Source organism: Epinephelus lanceolatus, chromosome 12, assembly GCF_041903045.1.
Source record: "Epinephelus lanceolatus isolate andai-2023 chromosome 12, ASM4190304v1, whole genome shotgun sequence".
Classification (NCBI taxonomy): Eukaryota; Metazoa; Chordata; class Actinopteri; order Perciformes; family Serranidae; genus Epinephelus; species Epinephelus lanceolatus.
In genome coordinates, this window is record NC_135745.1 from 45483325 (window position 1) to 45501438 (window position 18114).

The 18114-nt window shown below is 43.4% G+C and overlaps 1 protein-coding gene across 1 annotated transcript; it reads right to left on the minus strand.

Moving 5' to 3' along the window:
* Positions 1-1648: 1648 nt before the first annotated feature.
* dnajc1 (DnaJ (Hsp40) homolog, subfamily C, member 1) lies at positions 1649-17298 on the minus strand. Its single transcript, XM_033649497.2, has 12 exons — positions 17055-17298; positions 16379-16480; positions 13717-13763; positions 13422-13587; positions 13228-13325; positions 13056-13149; positions 11278-11362; positions 11011-11174; positions 10734-10853; positions 7742-7790; positions 2999-3399; positions 1649-2067 (listed from the first exon to the last, which is right to left on the minus strand). Exons 1-12 carry the CDS (start codon positions 17211-17213, stop codon positions 1999-2001), a joined length of 1554 nt encoding a protein of 517 aa, XP_033505388.2. The 5' UTR covers positions 17214-17298; the 3' UTR covers positions 1649-1998.
* Between the last annotated feature and the right edge of the window lie 816 nt (positions 17299-18114).

Genomic DNA, 18114 nt, shown 5'->3' on the forward strand with positions numbered 1-18114 from the left:
TTAACAGTGTTCATATATTTGAATATAATGTATAATGTATTCAGCTGTAATGTGATGGAGCCCAAACACACTGGGCACAAACTCAACATCAAACACAAAGGCTGCAGGCTGGGTTTGAACCCGCGGCTGCTGCGTCTGATCACGGGGCGTCTGCTCCATCCACTGAGCCACCGATGCTCCGTGGTAATTACTTTAATAATGGATTGTGATTTATGTCCAGGGAAAACCACAACAAGGGTCCAAAGTCTTTTCAGAGCCAGAGACACTTTTCTTACGGGCCGACAAACCGCTGTCTCTCTGATGTGTTCAGTGTCTCTGATGTTATAAAGAAAAGAATCAAAGGACAATGCATAAAATGTGCTGTGATGATAATGTAAATCCAGGATGTGTAATATGTGATATATGTGGGTGGAACAGATTGTTAGATAAATGATAGTGTGAGGTCAAACAGTATCTTTCATATAGACACTCCTCCAGGGAGACATCCAAACAGGCTCTAATCACCTTCTCCTTACACAACAGCCTCTGAATACACTGGGCCTCAACCTCCACCACTTCATTCACTGAAGGACACGCCATGTTTCTACTTCCTGCTACACGCTCAGCCTCAGGCTGACATGAAGCAAACCTGTGACTCAGCAGGTTAGCTTCACAGAGTATGTTGCCATAGTAACTGACTCAGGGTTTCAGTAGTGATGTTACGCTCGAGCCAGTTTGCTCGACACAGTGTCGATCTATTGAAGCGCAAGTGTTCCGAGGCAGTGTTTCGATCCCTGCTTCAGTACGCCCACAATCACGTGACTACCGGGAGGGAGGCCTCATTACAGGCAGTCCCAATGGTCTTTCACTTAGATGCAGTTCTGACACACAGCCAGCAGATGTCACTCTTCTGACTGTATGAAATGCTTCGAAGCAGTGTGTCATTCTTGAAGCAGGTGTGTCAAAGTGGTTCAATGCTTCATGAAGCTTCGATTTCACCATCACTAGGTTTCAGTGATCCTGCTCTCTGATAGGCCCTGATCTGCTGACATCATCTATTTAAACTGCTTTCATTATTTAACATGTTAAAAAACATACACTGTACAACACACCTGCCTCACGTACCTGCAGTCACATGATTGCACTCAGCCAATCACATTAACACTGATCATAGTTTCCTCTCTTCTCTTTCAAAATAAAGCTCATGTTAATATGACATCATGATGGTGGATGGATGAGTTTATGACATGATGTTCTGGGGATAAATAAAAAATAAATAAATTGTTGTTTGTGTCTGTGCGGTTTTGTCTCTAAACGTTTTGCAGTGATGATGTCAGCGTCGGCAAGAGGAGGAGGAGGCAGAGTCTGAGACCACACTTCCTGGATGTTTCAGGAAATGATGATGGAGACACAAAGAACCAGAAATGATATGAAAGGCTGGTGATTGTTTACATATTATGATCATGCGTGTTATTAACATGACATCATCATTTCATTTTTAAAGACCAGGCTCATCGTCCAAAAGCAGGATGTCTGGACACACACATTTCAAAATAAAAGCACAGTTTAACATCCAGAACTTAATGGAAGATGTTGGTGGTGTGTAATCACCAGATCAATACAATCATGTATTCATCAGTGTTTCCTGTGAGGACACAAACAGACCACAGCAGGTAATAAATACTTTTATTGATCGGTTGAACGGAGGTTGATTGACAGCATGCTGAACGGAGCTAAGGCACATGAAGCTGTGAGGTCAGAGGTCATCAGGTGGGCTCAAACTTGTTTTCTGCTTCCTTTGACACCTCAGTTATAAAAACACACCTGAACAGGTGAGACGCTGCGTCACACATATAAAAACAAAACTAACCATGATATAGTCCAATCAGGACACAGCTCACCTGGACAGAAAAATAAAACACTGCTGACAGTTTACCTGACAGGTCACCTGATTGTTCACCTGTCAGGAGGTCAGAGGTCACAGCAGGAGGAGGCGGAGTCACAGATCAAAATCTTCAATCAGCTTTTAGCCTGTTTCTTCTTCTGAACGAGTTCCGCCAACATCTTATAACGAATCATACACTCCTCCTGAAGAAAGACACACACACACACACACACACACAGATCGATAATCAATAATCATTCAACCATCAATCAGATATTCAGTGTGTGACTGTGGTCAGGCTCAGATCAGTGGGGTAAATGTGACCAGGGGCCTCATTTATAAATGTGACCAGGGGCCTCATTTATAAATGTGACCAGGGGCCTCATTTATAAATGAGGCCCCTGGTCACACACATTTTGTATGTGAGGGGCCACATCACATTTATAAATGTGACCAGGGGCCTAATTTATAAATGAGGCCCCTGGTCACACACATTTTGTATGTGAGGGGCCACATCACATTTATAAATGTGACCAGGGGCCACATTTATAAATGTGGCGTACGCAAAAATGTACGCTGTGACCCAGAGAATGTGAAACTGTGCCCCCCTGTGGCGAAAAGGAAGAAGTGTTGTGAATTTGATAACATGATGTAAAATTAAGACTGATATGACCGCTCACATTTTACATATGAAGAGAGCGCTGGCAAACATGGATAAACATGAATAAAAAACAAAGCTGTCATTGACTGACAGTAAGAAAACACGAGTTAGGAGACTAAATACAACAGCTCTCTTTATTCTAAAAGAACTCCTCAGGTATATTCTTCAGTCATTACATAATCTGATGAACATTAGTCTGTGAAACAATGATGTGAACAGTTGGACAAATCGATTGTACGCTGCTGCCATTTGAGACGCCGTAGTCGGGCAGATACGAGTGCAGAGTGTCACTGTTATCCTGTATGAGCCAATATATTGTGTTTTATAATGTGTTTGTTTCATGGCTTTAAATCTTTTTATCGCTGTGTGTTACATGTGTTGTACGTTGTAAAGTGCTGAGTCACTGTTAGAAAAAGAGCAAACAAATAACGTGTATAATCATCATTATACACGTGACCTGTCTCTGTCCTCACCTTGGTCTTCCCAGGGACCACCTTGGCGATACGGTCCCAGCGCTCTGCCATTCCTCTGGGGAACTGTTGCAGAGCGAGTTCCAGCAGTTTCTGTTGGTTCTGAGTCCAGATGGTGGGGTCCGCCTTCTCCCTGTTCTCCTGAGGCTCCGCCTCCTCTTCATCCGCTGCTGCTGTCATCGGGTCAAAATCTCTCTGCCGACGACCCCTGACCTTCACTTCCATCTCGTCTGCTGCTGCTGCTGACTTCCTGTTCCTCCTCCTGACTGCTGGAGCTGCTTCCTCCTCCTCCTCCTGCTGCTCCTCCTCACAGGCTCCGCCCCCTCTCTGAGTCATCGTCTTGTCAGCAACAGGAAGTGACCTCGCAGGAGGAGGGCCCTTTAGGTCTGACAGCTTCACCAGACCTGAAACACAGGCCAAGGTTACCTAGACATAATAATAATAATAATAATAATAATAATAATAATAATTATAATAATAGTAATAATGATAATAACAATAATGATACATTTTATTTAAAAGCGCCTTTCTTGACACCCAAAAACACTTTACAATTAAAGACAATAAAACATCAACAGTGTTCAATCAAGATAACAACATAACAGCTGAAAATAAAAGTACAAAACACTGAGTTAACAATTAAAAAACAGGGAAGGCTACTTTGAAAGGTGCGTTTTCACTTGATATTTAAAAGAAACCAGGAAAGTGCACTGGCGCCGGACAAGAGCAGCGCATTCCAGAGATGGGGCCAGCAACACTGAATGCCCTGCCACCCATAATGTGGAGACTGGAGGAATGGCGAGAAGATGTATCTGAGGACATGACAGTAGAACCTCAGGAGAACCTGATACTGACAGTAGAACCTCAGGAAAACCTGATACTGACAGTAGAACCTCAGGAGAACCTGATACTGACAGTAGAGCCTCAGTAGAACATGATACTGACAGCAGAGCCTCAGTAGAACCTGATACTGATGGTAGAGCCTCAGTAGGTCATGATACTGACAGTAGAACCTCAGAAGAACCTCATACTGACAGTAGAGCCTCAGTACGTCATGATACTGACAGCAGAGCCTCAGTAGAACCTGATACTGACAGTAGAACCTCAGTAGAACATGATACTGACAGCAGAGCCTCAGTAGAACCTGACACTGACAGAACCTCAGTAGAACATGATACAGACAGTAGAAGCTCAGTAGGTCATGATACTGACAGCAGAGACTCGGTAGAACCTGATACTGACAGTAGAGCCTCAGTAGGTCATGATACTGACAGTAGAACATCAGTAGGACCTGATACTGACAGTAGAGCCTCAGTGAACCATGATACTGACAGCAAAGCCTCAGGAGAACCTGATACTTACAGTAGAACCTCAGTAGGTCATGTTACTGACAGCAGAGCCTCAGGAGAACCTGATACTGACAGTAGAACCTCAGTAGGTCATGTTACTGACAGCAGAGCCTCAGGAGAACCTGATACTTACAGTAGAACCTCAGTAGGTCATGTTACTGACAGCAGAGCCTCAGGAGAACCTGATACTGACAGTAGAACCTCAGTAGGTCATGATACTGACAGCAGAGCCTCAGTAGGTCATGATACTGACAGTAGAACCTCAGTAGAACATGATACTGACAGCAGAGCCTCAGGAGAACATGATACTGACAGCAGAGCCTCAGTAGGTCATGATACTGACAGCAGAACCTCAGGAGAACATGATACTGACAGTAGAACCTCAGTAGAACATGATACTCACAGCAGAGCCTCAGCAGAACATGATATTGACAGCAGAACCTCAGTAGAACCTGATACTGACAGTAGAACCTCAGTACAACATGATACTGACAGTAGAAGCTCAGTAGGTCATGATACTGACAGCAGAGACTCGGTAGAACCTGATACTGACAGTAGAGCCTCAGTAAAACATGATACTGACAGCAGAGCCTCAGTAGAACCTGATACTTACAGTAGAACCTCAGTAGGTCATGTTACTGACAGCAGAGCCTCAGGAGAACCTGATGCTGACAGTAGAACCTCAGTAGGTCATGATACTGACAGCAGAGCCTCAGTAGGTCATGATACTGACAGTAGAACCTCAGTAGAACATGATACTGACAGCAGAGCCTCAGGAGAACATGATACTGACAGCAGAGCCTCAGGAGAACATGATACTGACAGCAGAGCCTCAGTAGGTCATGATACTGACAGTAGAACCTCAGTAGAATCTGATATGACAGCAGAGCCTCAGGAGAACATGATACTGACAGAAGAACCTCAGTAAAACCTGATACTGACAGCAGAGTCTCAGTAGAACATGATACTGACAGTAGAACCTCAGTAGAACCTGATACTGACAACAGAGCCTCAGCAGAACCTGATATTGACAGCAGAACCTCAGTAGAACCTGATACTGACAGTAGAGCCTCAGTAGAACCTGAAACTGACAGCAGAGCCTCAGTAGGTCATGATACTGACAGCAGAGACTCGGTAGAACCTGATACTGACAACAGAGCCTCAGCAGACCATGATACTGACAGCAGAACCTCAGAAGAACCTGATACTGACAGCAGAGCCTCAGTAGGTCATGATACTGACAGCAGAACCTCGGAAGAACCTGATACTGACAGCAGAGCCTCAGTAGAACCTGATACTGACAGCAGAGCCTCAGAAGGTCATGATACTGACAGCAGAGCCTCAGTAGAACCTGATACTGACAGTAGAGCCTCAGTAGGTCATGATACTGACAGCAGAGCCTCAGTAGAACATGATGCTGACAGCAGAACCTCAGTAGAACCTGATACTGACAGCAGAGCCGCATGAACCTGATGGTGACAGCAGAACTTCAGCAGAACATGATACTGACAGCAGAACCTCAGTAGAACATGATACTGACAGCAGAACATGATACTGACAGCAGAGCCTCAGTAGAACATGATACTCACAGCAGAACCTCAGTAGAACATGATACTGACAGCAGAACCTCAGTAGAACCTGATACTGACAGCAGAGCCTCAGCAGAACCTGATGCTGACAGCAGAGCCTCAGTAGAACATGATACTCACAGCAGAACCTCAGTAGAACATGATACTCACAGCAGAACCTCAGTAGAACCTGATACTGACAGCAGAGCCTCAGCAGAACCTGATGCTGACAGCAGAGCCTCAGTAGAACATGATACTGACAGCAGAGCCTCAGCAGAACCTGATGCTGACAGCAGAGCCTCAGTAGAACATGATACTGACAGCAGAGCCTCAGTAGAACATGATACTGACAGCAGAACCTCAGGAGAACATGGTACTGACAGAACCTCAGTAGAACCTGATACTGACAGTAGAACCTCAGTAGAACATGATACTAACAGTAGAACCTCAGTAGGTCATGATACTGACAGTAGAACCACAGTAGAACCTGATACTGACAGCAGAACCTCAGGAGAACTTGATACTGACAGTAGAACCTCAGAAGAGCATGATAATGACAGTAGAACCTCAGTAGAACCTGATACTGACAGCAGAGCCTCAGTAGAACTTGATACTGACAGAAACTCAGAAGAGCATGATAATTAGAACCTCAGTAGAACATGATACTGACAGTAGAACCACAGTAGAACCTGATACTGACAGCAGAGCCTCAGTAGAACTTGATACTGACAGAAACTCAGAAGAGCATGATAATGACAGTAGAACCTCAGTAGAACATGATACTGACAGCAGAACCTCAGTAGAACATGATACTGACAGTAGAACCTCAGCAGAACCTGATATTGACAGCAGAACCTCAGTAGAACATGATACTGACATTAGAACCTCAGTAGAACCTGATACTGACAGTAGAACCTCAGCAGAACCTGATATTGACAGCAGAACCTCAGTAGAACATGATACTGACATTAGAACCTCGGTAGAACCTGATACTGACAGTAGAACCTCAGCAGAACCTGATATTGACAGCAGAACCTCAGTAGAACATGATACTGACATTAGAACCTCAGTAGAACCTGATACTGACAGTAGAACCTCAGTAGAACATGATATTGACAGCAGAACCTCAGTAGAATATGATACTGACAGTAGAACCTCAGGAGAACCTGATACTGACAGTAGAACCTCAGTAGAACATGATACTGACAGTAGAACCTCAGCAGAACCTGATACTGACAGTAGAACCTCAGTAGAATATGATACTGACATTAGAACTCAGCAGAACCTAGGGCAGCTCGATTATGGAAAAAATCATAATCACGACTATGCAGAGCACGTGATGATTTCTTTACACGACGGCATGTCATTTCTGTCTCCATAGTCACGTGTTTACAATTCTCCTCTGCTCTCTGTACTGTGCGTGCGCACACACACACGTACGTACGCATGCGCACGCACGCATGCACGCACACACACACACACACACACACACACACACACACACACACACACACACACCTCTCTCGCTCTCCCTCTGTCATTTTCTGCCCGCTGTTTTTGAAATCTTTGGCGATCACCTGCCCCGCACATTATTTGATTTCACCTACTTGACTGGCTCGTGGAGTGAACAGAGGAGAGGAGGGGAGGGGGCAGTATTGCGCGTGCGCGGCTTCTGGGTGAGTTTAATTTGCAACACAAGACAATGAAAGTAAACTGACAAGCAACGCATAATCGTTTTATGTTGATTATTTTGTTTTCATAATTGTTCAAAGCCCCAATCGTAATCTAGATTAAAATTCGATTAATCGAGCATCCCTAGTAGAACGTACCTGATGTGTGGCTCACGTTGTCTTTCACTTGTTTGACTTTGGTCGTCACCTGTTGAAGGAAACAGCTTCAGTCAATTCTCATGGTTAAAGCAACCGTTTATCATTTCATTCGTGTTCTCTGTCAGGTGTTTCGTTCTGTTTGTCCAGAAAGACGATGAAATGTTTGGCTGAGTGGAACATGTCGGCTAACCGCCTTACGTAGAATCACTAACCTGTTCTAGAAAAAATACTGTAGGGTGCAAGAATTACAGTTACTTCAAAATCCAGGCAGAACGCAGAACATGTAGTACCTGTGTTCTGCCTGGGGTTTCTTAAGATTTATGGTTCGACATGTGGACTGGTGGAGACCTGGATTAAGCTGCCGAGCTTTTGATTAGTGGACAACCTGCTCTACTAGTCGCAGACCGCCTGTGTGATTTTCTCCATGATAATAATTTATTTGAGGAATTTCAGTCAGGATTTAGAGTGCATCATAGCACTGAGACAGCACTAGTTAAAATTACAAATGACCTTCTGATTGCTTCAGACAAAGGACTTGTTTCTGTACTTGTTTTATTAGATCTTAGTGCGGCGTTTGACACAATTGACCATCAAATTCTACTGCAGAGACTGGATCACTTAATTGGCCTAAAAGGTTCTGCACTAAGCTGGTTTAAATCTTATTTATCTGATCGTTTTCAGTTTGTTCACGTTCATAATGAATCATCCTTACGTACCAAAGTTTGTTTTGGAGTTCCGCAAGGTTCTGTGCTCGGACCAATCCTATTTATTCTATATATGCTTCCTTTAGGTAACATCATTAGAAATCACTCTATAAATTTCCATTGTTATGCGGATGATACACAGTTGTATTTATCGGTGAAGCCAGAAGAAAGTAATCAATTAACTAAACTCCATAACTGCCTTAAAGACATAAAAACCTGGATGAGCACCAATTTCCTGATGTTAAATTCAGACAAAACTGAAGTTATTGTTCTTGGCCCCAAACAACTCAGAGACTCTTTATCTGATGACATAGTTTCTCTAGATGGCATTGCTCTGGCCTCTAGCACTACCGTAAGAAACCTCGGAGTAACATTTGATCAAGATTTGTCTTTTAATTCTCATTTAAAACAAACCTCATGGACTGCATTTTTTCATCTGCGTAATATTGTGAAAATTAGGCCTATCCTGACCCGAAAAGATGCAGAAAAATTGGTCCACGCTTTTGTTACCTCAAGGCTGGATTACTGTAACTCTCTATTATCAGGTAGCTCTAGTAAGTCCTTAAAAACTCTCCAGCTAATTCAGAATGCAGCAGCACGTGTACTAACAGGAACTAAGAAACGAGATCATATCAATCAATTTAAATCAATCAATTTTCTTTATAAAGCCCAATATCACAAATCACAATTTGCCTCACAGGGCTTTACAGCATACGACATCCCTCTGTCCTTAGGACCCTCACAGCTGATCAGGAAAAACTCCCCAAAAAAACCTTTAACGGGGAAAAAAATCGGTAGAAACCTCAGGAAGAGCAACTGAGGAGGGATCCCTCTTCCAGGACAGACAGACGTGCAATAGATGTCGTACAGAACAGATCAGCATAATAAATTAACAGTAATCCGTATGACACAATGAGACAGAGAGAGAGAGAGAGAGAGATGCAGGTAATAACAGTAGCTTACAACAACATTATTGAAAGTAATAATATTATAGTTATAGTTCTGGCTACTGTGGTACAATATGTTGAAAGTATGTATTAATATCTGACAGTATACATGTGTGACAATAGTCATATTTCTCCTGTTATAGCTTCTCTGCTTCACATGTATACTGCCAGATATTAATACATACTTTCAACATATTGTACCACAGTAACCAGAACTATAACTATAATATTATTACTTTCATTAATGTTGTTGTAAGCTACTGTCATTACCGTCTGTCCTGCATCTCTCTCTCTCTCTCTCTCTCTCTCTCTTTGTCTCATTGTGTCATACGGATTACTGTTAATTTATCATGCTGATCTGTTCTGTACGATATCTATTGCACATCTGTCCGTCCTGGAAGAGGGATCCCTCCTCAGTTGCTCTTCCTGAGGTTTCTACCGTTTTTCCTGATCAGCTGTGAGCGTCCTAAGGACAGAGGGATGTCGTATGCTGTAAAGCCCTGTGAGGCAAATTGTGATTTGTGATATTGGGCTTTATAAATAAAATTGAGTGATTGATACTTCCTGAATTCTACCTCCAGGACCCTACCCCCTGAACCCCTAAATTCCACCAGATGCGTGTTGGTTGCGTCTGCACTCCAGAACGAAAGCAGAGCCGATACGTTCCAATTCTAGTCAATGTATGTGTTTCCACCAGCTGCGGCTGTGCTGCGTTCTGGCTCCGTCACAGCTCCTGAGCCCTCCGCAACAGACACGCAGGACTTCTATTTTTGCCGGACGCCGGAGCAGAACGCAGAAATTCAGCACAGAGCAGATCGTGCGGGGCAGTAAGTCGTGCAAAGAACCAAAATAAAACATCCAGTTAATTTTCAAAATAAAATACAGTGTTCACAGCGGATCATAATTCCTGCACTACACCTTGAAATTGTCATAATGGGCGGAGGCAGGCCTGAAGTCAACAGGTCAGAGGTTTTTAGGTATCATTTCACCCCGTTGACACCATGGACGAGAAGATGTTAATCATGGAGGTGCACCGAGATGTCTTCCTACTACTCCTCTGGTTTTGTGGTTCTGTTTATAGAAACTACATCTTGTTATATCGCGTGATTGTGCGTGAATTTGCGAGATCTCGGGGGTCCTCGTGACTCCCGCTGTCCGGTGGGGCTGCACCACACAGCAAACGCAGCCTGTGGGTGTTGACGGACGGTGGAGCACGCAGCGGATAACCAGTGCAGCCATTCCGCAACGGACACGCATCCAGTGGAATTCCGGCGTTAGAACATCTGGTTCTGACCCTCTCTACAAACTAAACTTGTCTGACACCAATATAAACAGACTTACATCTGTCACTGATCTTCCCAGTTCATGAGCGATCTTCTCCCAGCGACCCGGAGTTCCTCCAGGAAATTTAACCATTAATCTGCTGAGGAGGCTGAGCTCGTCCTCCGTCCAGTCTGCAGCCTGAGGACACAAACACAGAGACGGTGACATCATCCAGGTGTCACACACACACACCTATAGTTAAAACATTAAAAGTTTGTTCTCCATCAGAAGTTGTTTCTTTAATCTTAGTGAGGTACAAACTGATCAGAGTAATAACTGATCAATGACATGACACCTTCTTCTTTGCAGCTCTGCGGTCCTGCAGCCAGTCGTCCATTTGATTTTCGATCTCCTCGATGGACGTGGTCTGATCGTAACTCTGACAGGTCAGGTTCTCTGATGACAGCTTGTAAACAGGAAACTCCACCTTTGGCTTCTTGACCTTCGGCCTCTTCTCTCCTGAACACACAGTGGACAGGAAGTTAAAACAAACACCATTCGGTGCTGTTCTTCAGCTGCCTGGAAGCTACTCATTTAAAAATAAAAAAATAATAAGGTTTACTGGTCACAACTTCCTGTTCAGCTTCAGCTTCTTCCCTCTGCTGCTGCTTCATCTGTTGGTAGTCTTCATAGTACTGCTTCACCTCCTGAAACACACAGAGACCACAGCTGAGACCAGAGACCAGAGCTTAAACCAAGAATGAGAACAAAAACCACAACTGAGCTGCTTCACCTTCTACCTGGACAAGAAAATGGACAGACAGGAAGACAGACGGACAGGTCGTATACCTGGACAGTCGGTGGCAAGTTTTTGATGGACATGTAAAAAGGCGGACAGGTAGAGAGATGGAGAGGTAGCGTACCTGGATGGTCTGCGGCAGGGTCTTGATGGACAAGTAAAGAGATGAACAGGTAAAGAGACAGACAGGTAGCTTACCTGGATGGACCTGGATGGTCTGTGGTAAGTTCTTGATTGACAGGTAAAGAGACGGACAGGTAGAGAGACAGACAGGTAAAGAGACGAACATGTAAAGAGAGAGACAGGTAGCGTACCTGGACGGTCTGCGACAGGTTCTTGATGGACAAGTAAAGAGATGAACAGGTAAAAAGACGGACAGGTAAAGAGACAGACAGGTAGCATACCTGGATGGACCTGGACGGACTGTGGCAAGTTCTTGATTGACAGGAAAGGAGACGGACAGGTAGAGAGACAGACAGGTAGCGTACCTGGATGGCCTGCGGCAGGCTCTTGATGGACAGGTAAAGAGACGGACGGGTAGAGAGATGGACAGGTAGCGTACCTGGACACACCTGGACAGACCTGGACGGTCTATGGCAAGTTCTTGATTGACAGGTAAGGAGATGGACAGGTAGAGAGACAGACAGGTAGCATATTAGGGCTGTCAGAACGAACTTCGCTATTTGAAAACAATTCGAATTATTGTAAAAATAAGCACATTCGAAGTTGTAAACTAAGGTTCGAGTATTTGACTTCCGGTACGACTCAAATAGGCCTGAGATGATCAGCGATCAAATTGCATATTGGCGATTGGAGGGTTGCCAGGCGATTTGCTGGATATCAAGGCGACTGTGAAAAAAAAAAAAAAAAAAAAAGGCGCTCTAAATACATGACTGTCAGAGAAGCCCCATTTACAAACAGACCTACAATCCATCTCCTCTCTCTCTTCTCAGCGGAGGGTGACCTGTCAGCCCTGCACTGACAGTGACAGGGCGCATCTCTTTGATCCGAAGTGACACAGAGCGGTTGGTCATGCTCCGGGGTCATTCAATAGAGTAATTGCAAATAAATATTGTTTTAATCTGTAACTGTTGAAATGTTCATAAGGGCTTTCATAAATTCCTACAATGTTGCAGCACTGCCGCCTTTGCAGGTTAAAAGTTAATGACAGCGACTTGAAGTGAGGAGGAGCAACACGTCTCCGGCTATGCAGCTGTGTCGGTACAGACACGCTCAAAAATGAGCATCTCCGGAGACGCTGTGATGCTAAATATTAAAATAACGTCATTATAACACAAAAAATATAAAAGTGCGGTGGTAGGGTTAGGCTATAGCCTATACCAATGAAAAATTCGAATAGTATTCAAATTTTTAACATAAAAAACATTAAAAATTCGAATCTGATTTTGGGGGAAGATTGACAGCCCTATAGCATACCTGGACGTTCTGTGACAGGTTCTGAATGGACAGGTAGAGAGACAGACAGGTAGAGAGACGGACAGGTAGAGAGACGGACAGATAGCGTATCTGGACGGTCTGCAGCAGGTTCTTCATGGAGAGGTAAAGAGACGGATAGGTAGCGAGAAAGACAGGTAGCATACCTGGACAGTTTGCGGCAGGTTCTTGATGGACAGGTAAAGCCAGATGCTCAGCTTCAGAGGGAGGATGTCCTGCCAGTGAGGCCGGTCATCAGCTCTGAAACAACAAACACATAAACAACAACAAAGACAAATAAACCAACAAACAGGAAGTGCAGTGATGTCACAGGTGTACCTGTCGGTGCGGTCCTGGCCAATACACCTGAGCTCCTCTGCAGGTCTGGAGCTCAGCTTCTTCTTCTTCTCTTTCTTCTTCTTACTCAGCAGCTCATCCTGGAGACAGGGGGAGAAGTCATCATCACATCACATGACCAGGCTTGCTGGGATTGGCTGAATGAGTGCCTGCTGTGTTCTGATTGGCTGTCTCACCAGCTGTTTCTCCAGGTAGATGGACCAGATGACAGCGTAGTGTCCCACAGTGAGGATGAGGAAGAGGAGGAAGGCTAGCTCAGCATTACTCATCTTCCTCACTCGTCTGTAGTAGAAGACCGGCTGCCGCCAATCAGGAAGTCCATTCACCAGGATGTCATCATAGCTGCACGCACGCACGCGCGCGCACACACACACACACACACACACACAAACACACACACACACACCTGTCACTTACAGGCACGTGTGACCCTGTCCTCTGATTTGTCAGAGACACACAGGTGAGACTCACCTGCGTCGTCTCTCCTCGTCCTTCAGGACTTCATAAATGGACACCAGCTGAGGACAGACAGATCAACTGCTGATCAGATTATTGATTACTGACTGACAGGAGCAGACTGTGACACACTCAGGTCACACCTGAGCTGTTTACTGCGTGTTGTTTACTGTTTGTTGTTTATTGTGTGTGGTTTACTGTGTGATGTTTACTGATTGTTGTTTATTGTGTGTGGTTTACTGTGTGTTGTTTAAAGTGTGTTTACTGTGTGTTTTTACTGTTTGTTGTTCATCGTCTGTTGTTGTTTACTGCAAGTTATTTACTGATTGTTGTTTACTGTGTGTTAACTGTGTGTTGTTTACTGTGTTGTTAACTGTGTGTTGTTTACTGCGTGTTGTTTACGGTTTGTTGTTTACTACATGTTGTGTACTGCATGTTGTTTACTGTTTGTTGTTTACTGTGTGTGGTTTACTATGTGTTGTTTACTACATGTTGTGTACTGCATGTTGTTTACTGTGTGTTATTTACTATGGGTTGTTTACTGTGTGTTGTTTCCTTAGTGTTGTTTACTTCGTGTTGTTTACTGTGTGTTGTTTGTTGTTTACTGTGTGTTGTTTACTGGTTGATGTTTACAGTGTGGTGTTTACTGTGTGTTGTTTACTGTATGCTGTTTGTTGTTTACTGGTTGTTGTTTACCGTGTGTTGTTTAGTGCCTGTTGTTTACTGTGTGTTGTTTACTGGTTGTTGTTTGTTGTTTACTGGTTGTTGTTTACTGTGTGTCGTTTAGTGCCTGTTGTTTACTGTGTGTTATTTATTGGTTGTTGTTTACTTCATGTTGTTTACTGACTGTTGTTTACTGTGTGTTGTTTGTTGTTTACTGGTTGTTGTTTACCATGTGTTGTTTAGTGCCTGTTGTTTACTGTGTGTTGTTTACTGGTTGTTGTTTACTTCGTGTTGTTTACTGACTGTTGTTTACTGTGTGTTGTTTGTTGTTTACTGGTTGTTGTTTACTGGTTATTGTTTACCATGTGTTGTTTAGTGTCTGTTGTTTACTACATGCTGTTTACTGTGTGTTGTTTACCGTGTGTTGTTTAGTGCCTGTTGTTTACTGTGTTGTTTACTACGTGTTGTTTACTGTGTGTTGTTTACTGCAAGCTGAGGGGTATTCCAGGTAGGAGGTTCAACAAACTCTGAGTCTAACCCTGAACTCTGAGTTGATTTACTCTGAGATGGGAAACTCTGAGTTACCGGTTCCAGAACAGCTGATCTGAGTTAGTTCAGTCAGCTCTGAGTATGTTCACTCTGAGTTAAGCCGACAATAAAAAGCCATCATCAACTCCACGATTCACCATGGCAACAGGTAAATAAAAGACAGTGCCTCCATTTTAATCCAGTGGATGTAGAGATATTAATGCATGTGTAGCAGACGGTGCACGTTTATCTTTAAAAGAAGAGCCTGAGTCAGAGCGAGGAAAGTGTCAATAAGTTAACCATAAAGTTAATAAAAAAGTTTACTCATCATTTATCAGACTTACATTTCCTTAATGAAGATAAAGTGGTGGAATCTGACTGTGTGTCAGGCTGTAGATACATTACATTATATTAATAATATACAATAATATATTTGTTGAGATTTAATCTGATGGGGAGAAACACAGGAGGAAGATTTAAAACATATAGGCTAGGCTATAGATCAAAGACATAAAGACATGACTGTAAACTCACAGTCTGACCCAGTAATAATATGTTTGGTGATTTGCACTTGAAAAGACGTTGAGGTTAAAATACAGTAGATTTGAAAATGTTGCACATCTATTTGTATCTTGACTCAACAGCATTCAGTGACTTTATTTCAGCTACAAATGTATTAAATTTAAAGACAGTGAAATGCTGCACCACTGCTCACTCAGAAATATGAACATATAATCCCCAATATTAGGCTATAGGAATTATGTTCCATCAGTGCGACCAGTGACATCAGTGACAGAGATCATTAGTCATTGATACTACGTGTCTAAAGCTTCATACCCATTTTTAAAATGTAAATAATTAGACCTACACATTATGTGCAATAAACATTTGGGAGCTGCTCTGACAGACTGACAGTCTGATCCTTGTGCACAGTGTTATAAAAATAATAAATATAAAAAGGACAGAGGTTTGATTCTGAGCTGAGGGTGAATTCTCGCTGTGTAATATTTGAATGTAAAGACAAAAGCTGATGTCCAAAGAAATGACTGATGTGTATAAATTCAGTAACTTCAGACAGTCCTGAGTAACAAACTAATATCCAGCAGGATTTAGACTGTGACAGACGGTAAATCTCCACTAATGAATGCGCTTCCATACAAGCTTTGACACAGACTGAATGAATGAGGAAATGAAACAGTGTGTAAGAGGGAGGAGACAGAGAAACACTCAGGGTTTATTGAAGAAAACCTGTCAGCGAGCAGGTTATGTTCACAGAGTCTGTTACCATGGTGACTGACTCAGAGTTTCAGTTACCTCTCTTTCTGGAACGGATAACTCAGAGTTTCCCTCATCTCAGGGTTAACTTACTCTGAGTTTTCACATAACCCGCTTTCTGGAATACCCCTCTGTTTACTGATTGTTATTTACTTTGTGTTGTTTACTGTGTACTGTTTGTTGTTCACTTGTTATTGTTTATTGTTCTCACCTGTCTGAACTGAGTTTCAGCGTTTTCGTCTTTGTTCTTGTCGGGATGAAGAGACAGAGACAGACGACGATACGCCTTCTTTATCTCTGCTGAGGATGCATCCTGACAGAGAGACAGACAGAGACAGAGAGACAGACAGAGAGACAGACAGTGAAAACTCATCTGTTGTCTGTATAGTTAAATCTTTTCTGTCCTCACACAACAACTACAACAAATAATAAAATCAGGGTTAAAGTAGATTTTAAGAAAAATAAATATGTTAATAAAAACCTGACACAGAGACAGGAAATAAAGATGGACGAGGACAGACTGAGTCCTCTGATCTGTGTTAGAAACAATAAACACTCCGTCATGTTTCTATTGTCTCTGATGGACAGTAGAATTTATTACAGAGGTCTACTGTCTCTGAGGGTGGACAAAAAACAGGAATACCTCTCACTGTGACAAAATAAAACTACATCCGGTCTGAAATGGTCTCTGTGAGTCCAGCTGTTAGCTAGCTGTGAGCATTAGCTGTTAGCATTAGCGGTTAGCTTCGGTCAGCTGAACCATTATAACTCACTGGGAGCACTTTTCTTGTCCACACATGCTAACTGGCCTCTGTGATTGTGTGTGCGTGGCAATCAGGTGTTAGCATGTGCGGTAACCATGGAGACGGTTAGCAGTTAGCACGGACCTGCTCCACAGACAGGAACTGATAGAAGTTCTGCGGGATCTCCTCCACCAGGTCCAGCAGCTCCAGGTCCGCGTCCCAGGCCGTCAGAGGGGGGACAGCAAAGACCAGCAGGGACAAGACGACCAGCAGGGACCCGCACGGTCCCGCACACACCGCCATCACCGACAGACACACACCAGACACGGACCGGAGACACAAGCCTCCTGCTAGTTCACACAACAACACCGGAAACACTGCCGCTCACATCCGGGACAGACGTCACTGTCAAAATAAAAGTCCTCTGCTTCAGACTGCAGCGACACCTTGTGGAAGAACATGACGTCATAAGGTTTGGAAAGCAGATCAGATGCTGATGAATACAGTCACCTGACATCATCATCATCGTCATCATCAGAAACAGAATATATTACACATATAAACAGGTCAGGGACTGTTCTGTATTTATTGGGGGGATAAATCAGATTTATGATGTTTGAAAGGTAAAAGTTAAAAAGTCAGTTATTCACTCATCGTAGAAACACTTTATTTCTGGACAGATTTTAATGACATGTAAAATAAAACGTGACTGATCAAACGTCACTGATCATCAGATCTAGTTGTCCCACATGATGTGTTTAAGGACTGTGGAAAATTGGAGTCCAGTGATAATGTCAGTTTTTACAGTTCCCGTCTGATAAACGGGGTCACAGAAAAAACACGCAGGTTTGGATGTTATGTGTTTTCTTTAAAGGGATAGTGCACCCAAAAATGAAAATTCAGCCATTATCTACTCACCCATATGCCGAGGGAGGCTCAGGTCCTCACATCCCTTGCGGAAATCGGTGGGGGGAGCAGCTAGCACACCTAATGGCAGACGGCGCCCCAGAGTAACGTCCAAGAACACAAAATTGAATCCACAAAGTATCTCCAAACAAATACGGCTCAACATAGAAATGCTGTTCCTCCTCAATTTCAAAGTCTTCAGACATGTTGGGCTGTCCTTTGCTAAAAGACCGTAGTGCAAATTATCTTTTAGCGACTGTGGTTACTGTTGTCTCCCCCTGCAGTGCACGTGTCACGT

What these genes read in the sequence shown, in the direction of transcription:
- dnajc1 (XM_033649497.2), bottom strand. Translation starts at nt 17,213, where the DNA reads ATGGCGGTGTGTGCGGGACCGTGCGGGTCCCTGCTGGTCGTCTTGTCC. An exon ending in CTGAAACTCAGTTCAGACAG is followed by an intron (nt 13,764 to 16,378) that starts GTGAGAACAATA and finishes GTCTGTCCTCAG; the next exon opens with CTGGTGTCCATTTATGAAGT. An exon ending in TGGTCCCTGGGAAGACCAAG is followed by an intron (nt 2,068 to 2,998) that starts GTGAGGACAGAG and finishes GTCTTTCTTCAG; the next exon opens with GAGGAGTGTATGATTCGTTA.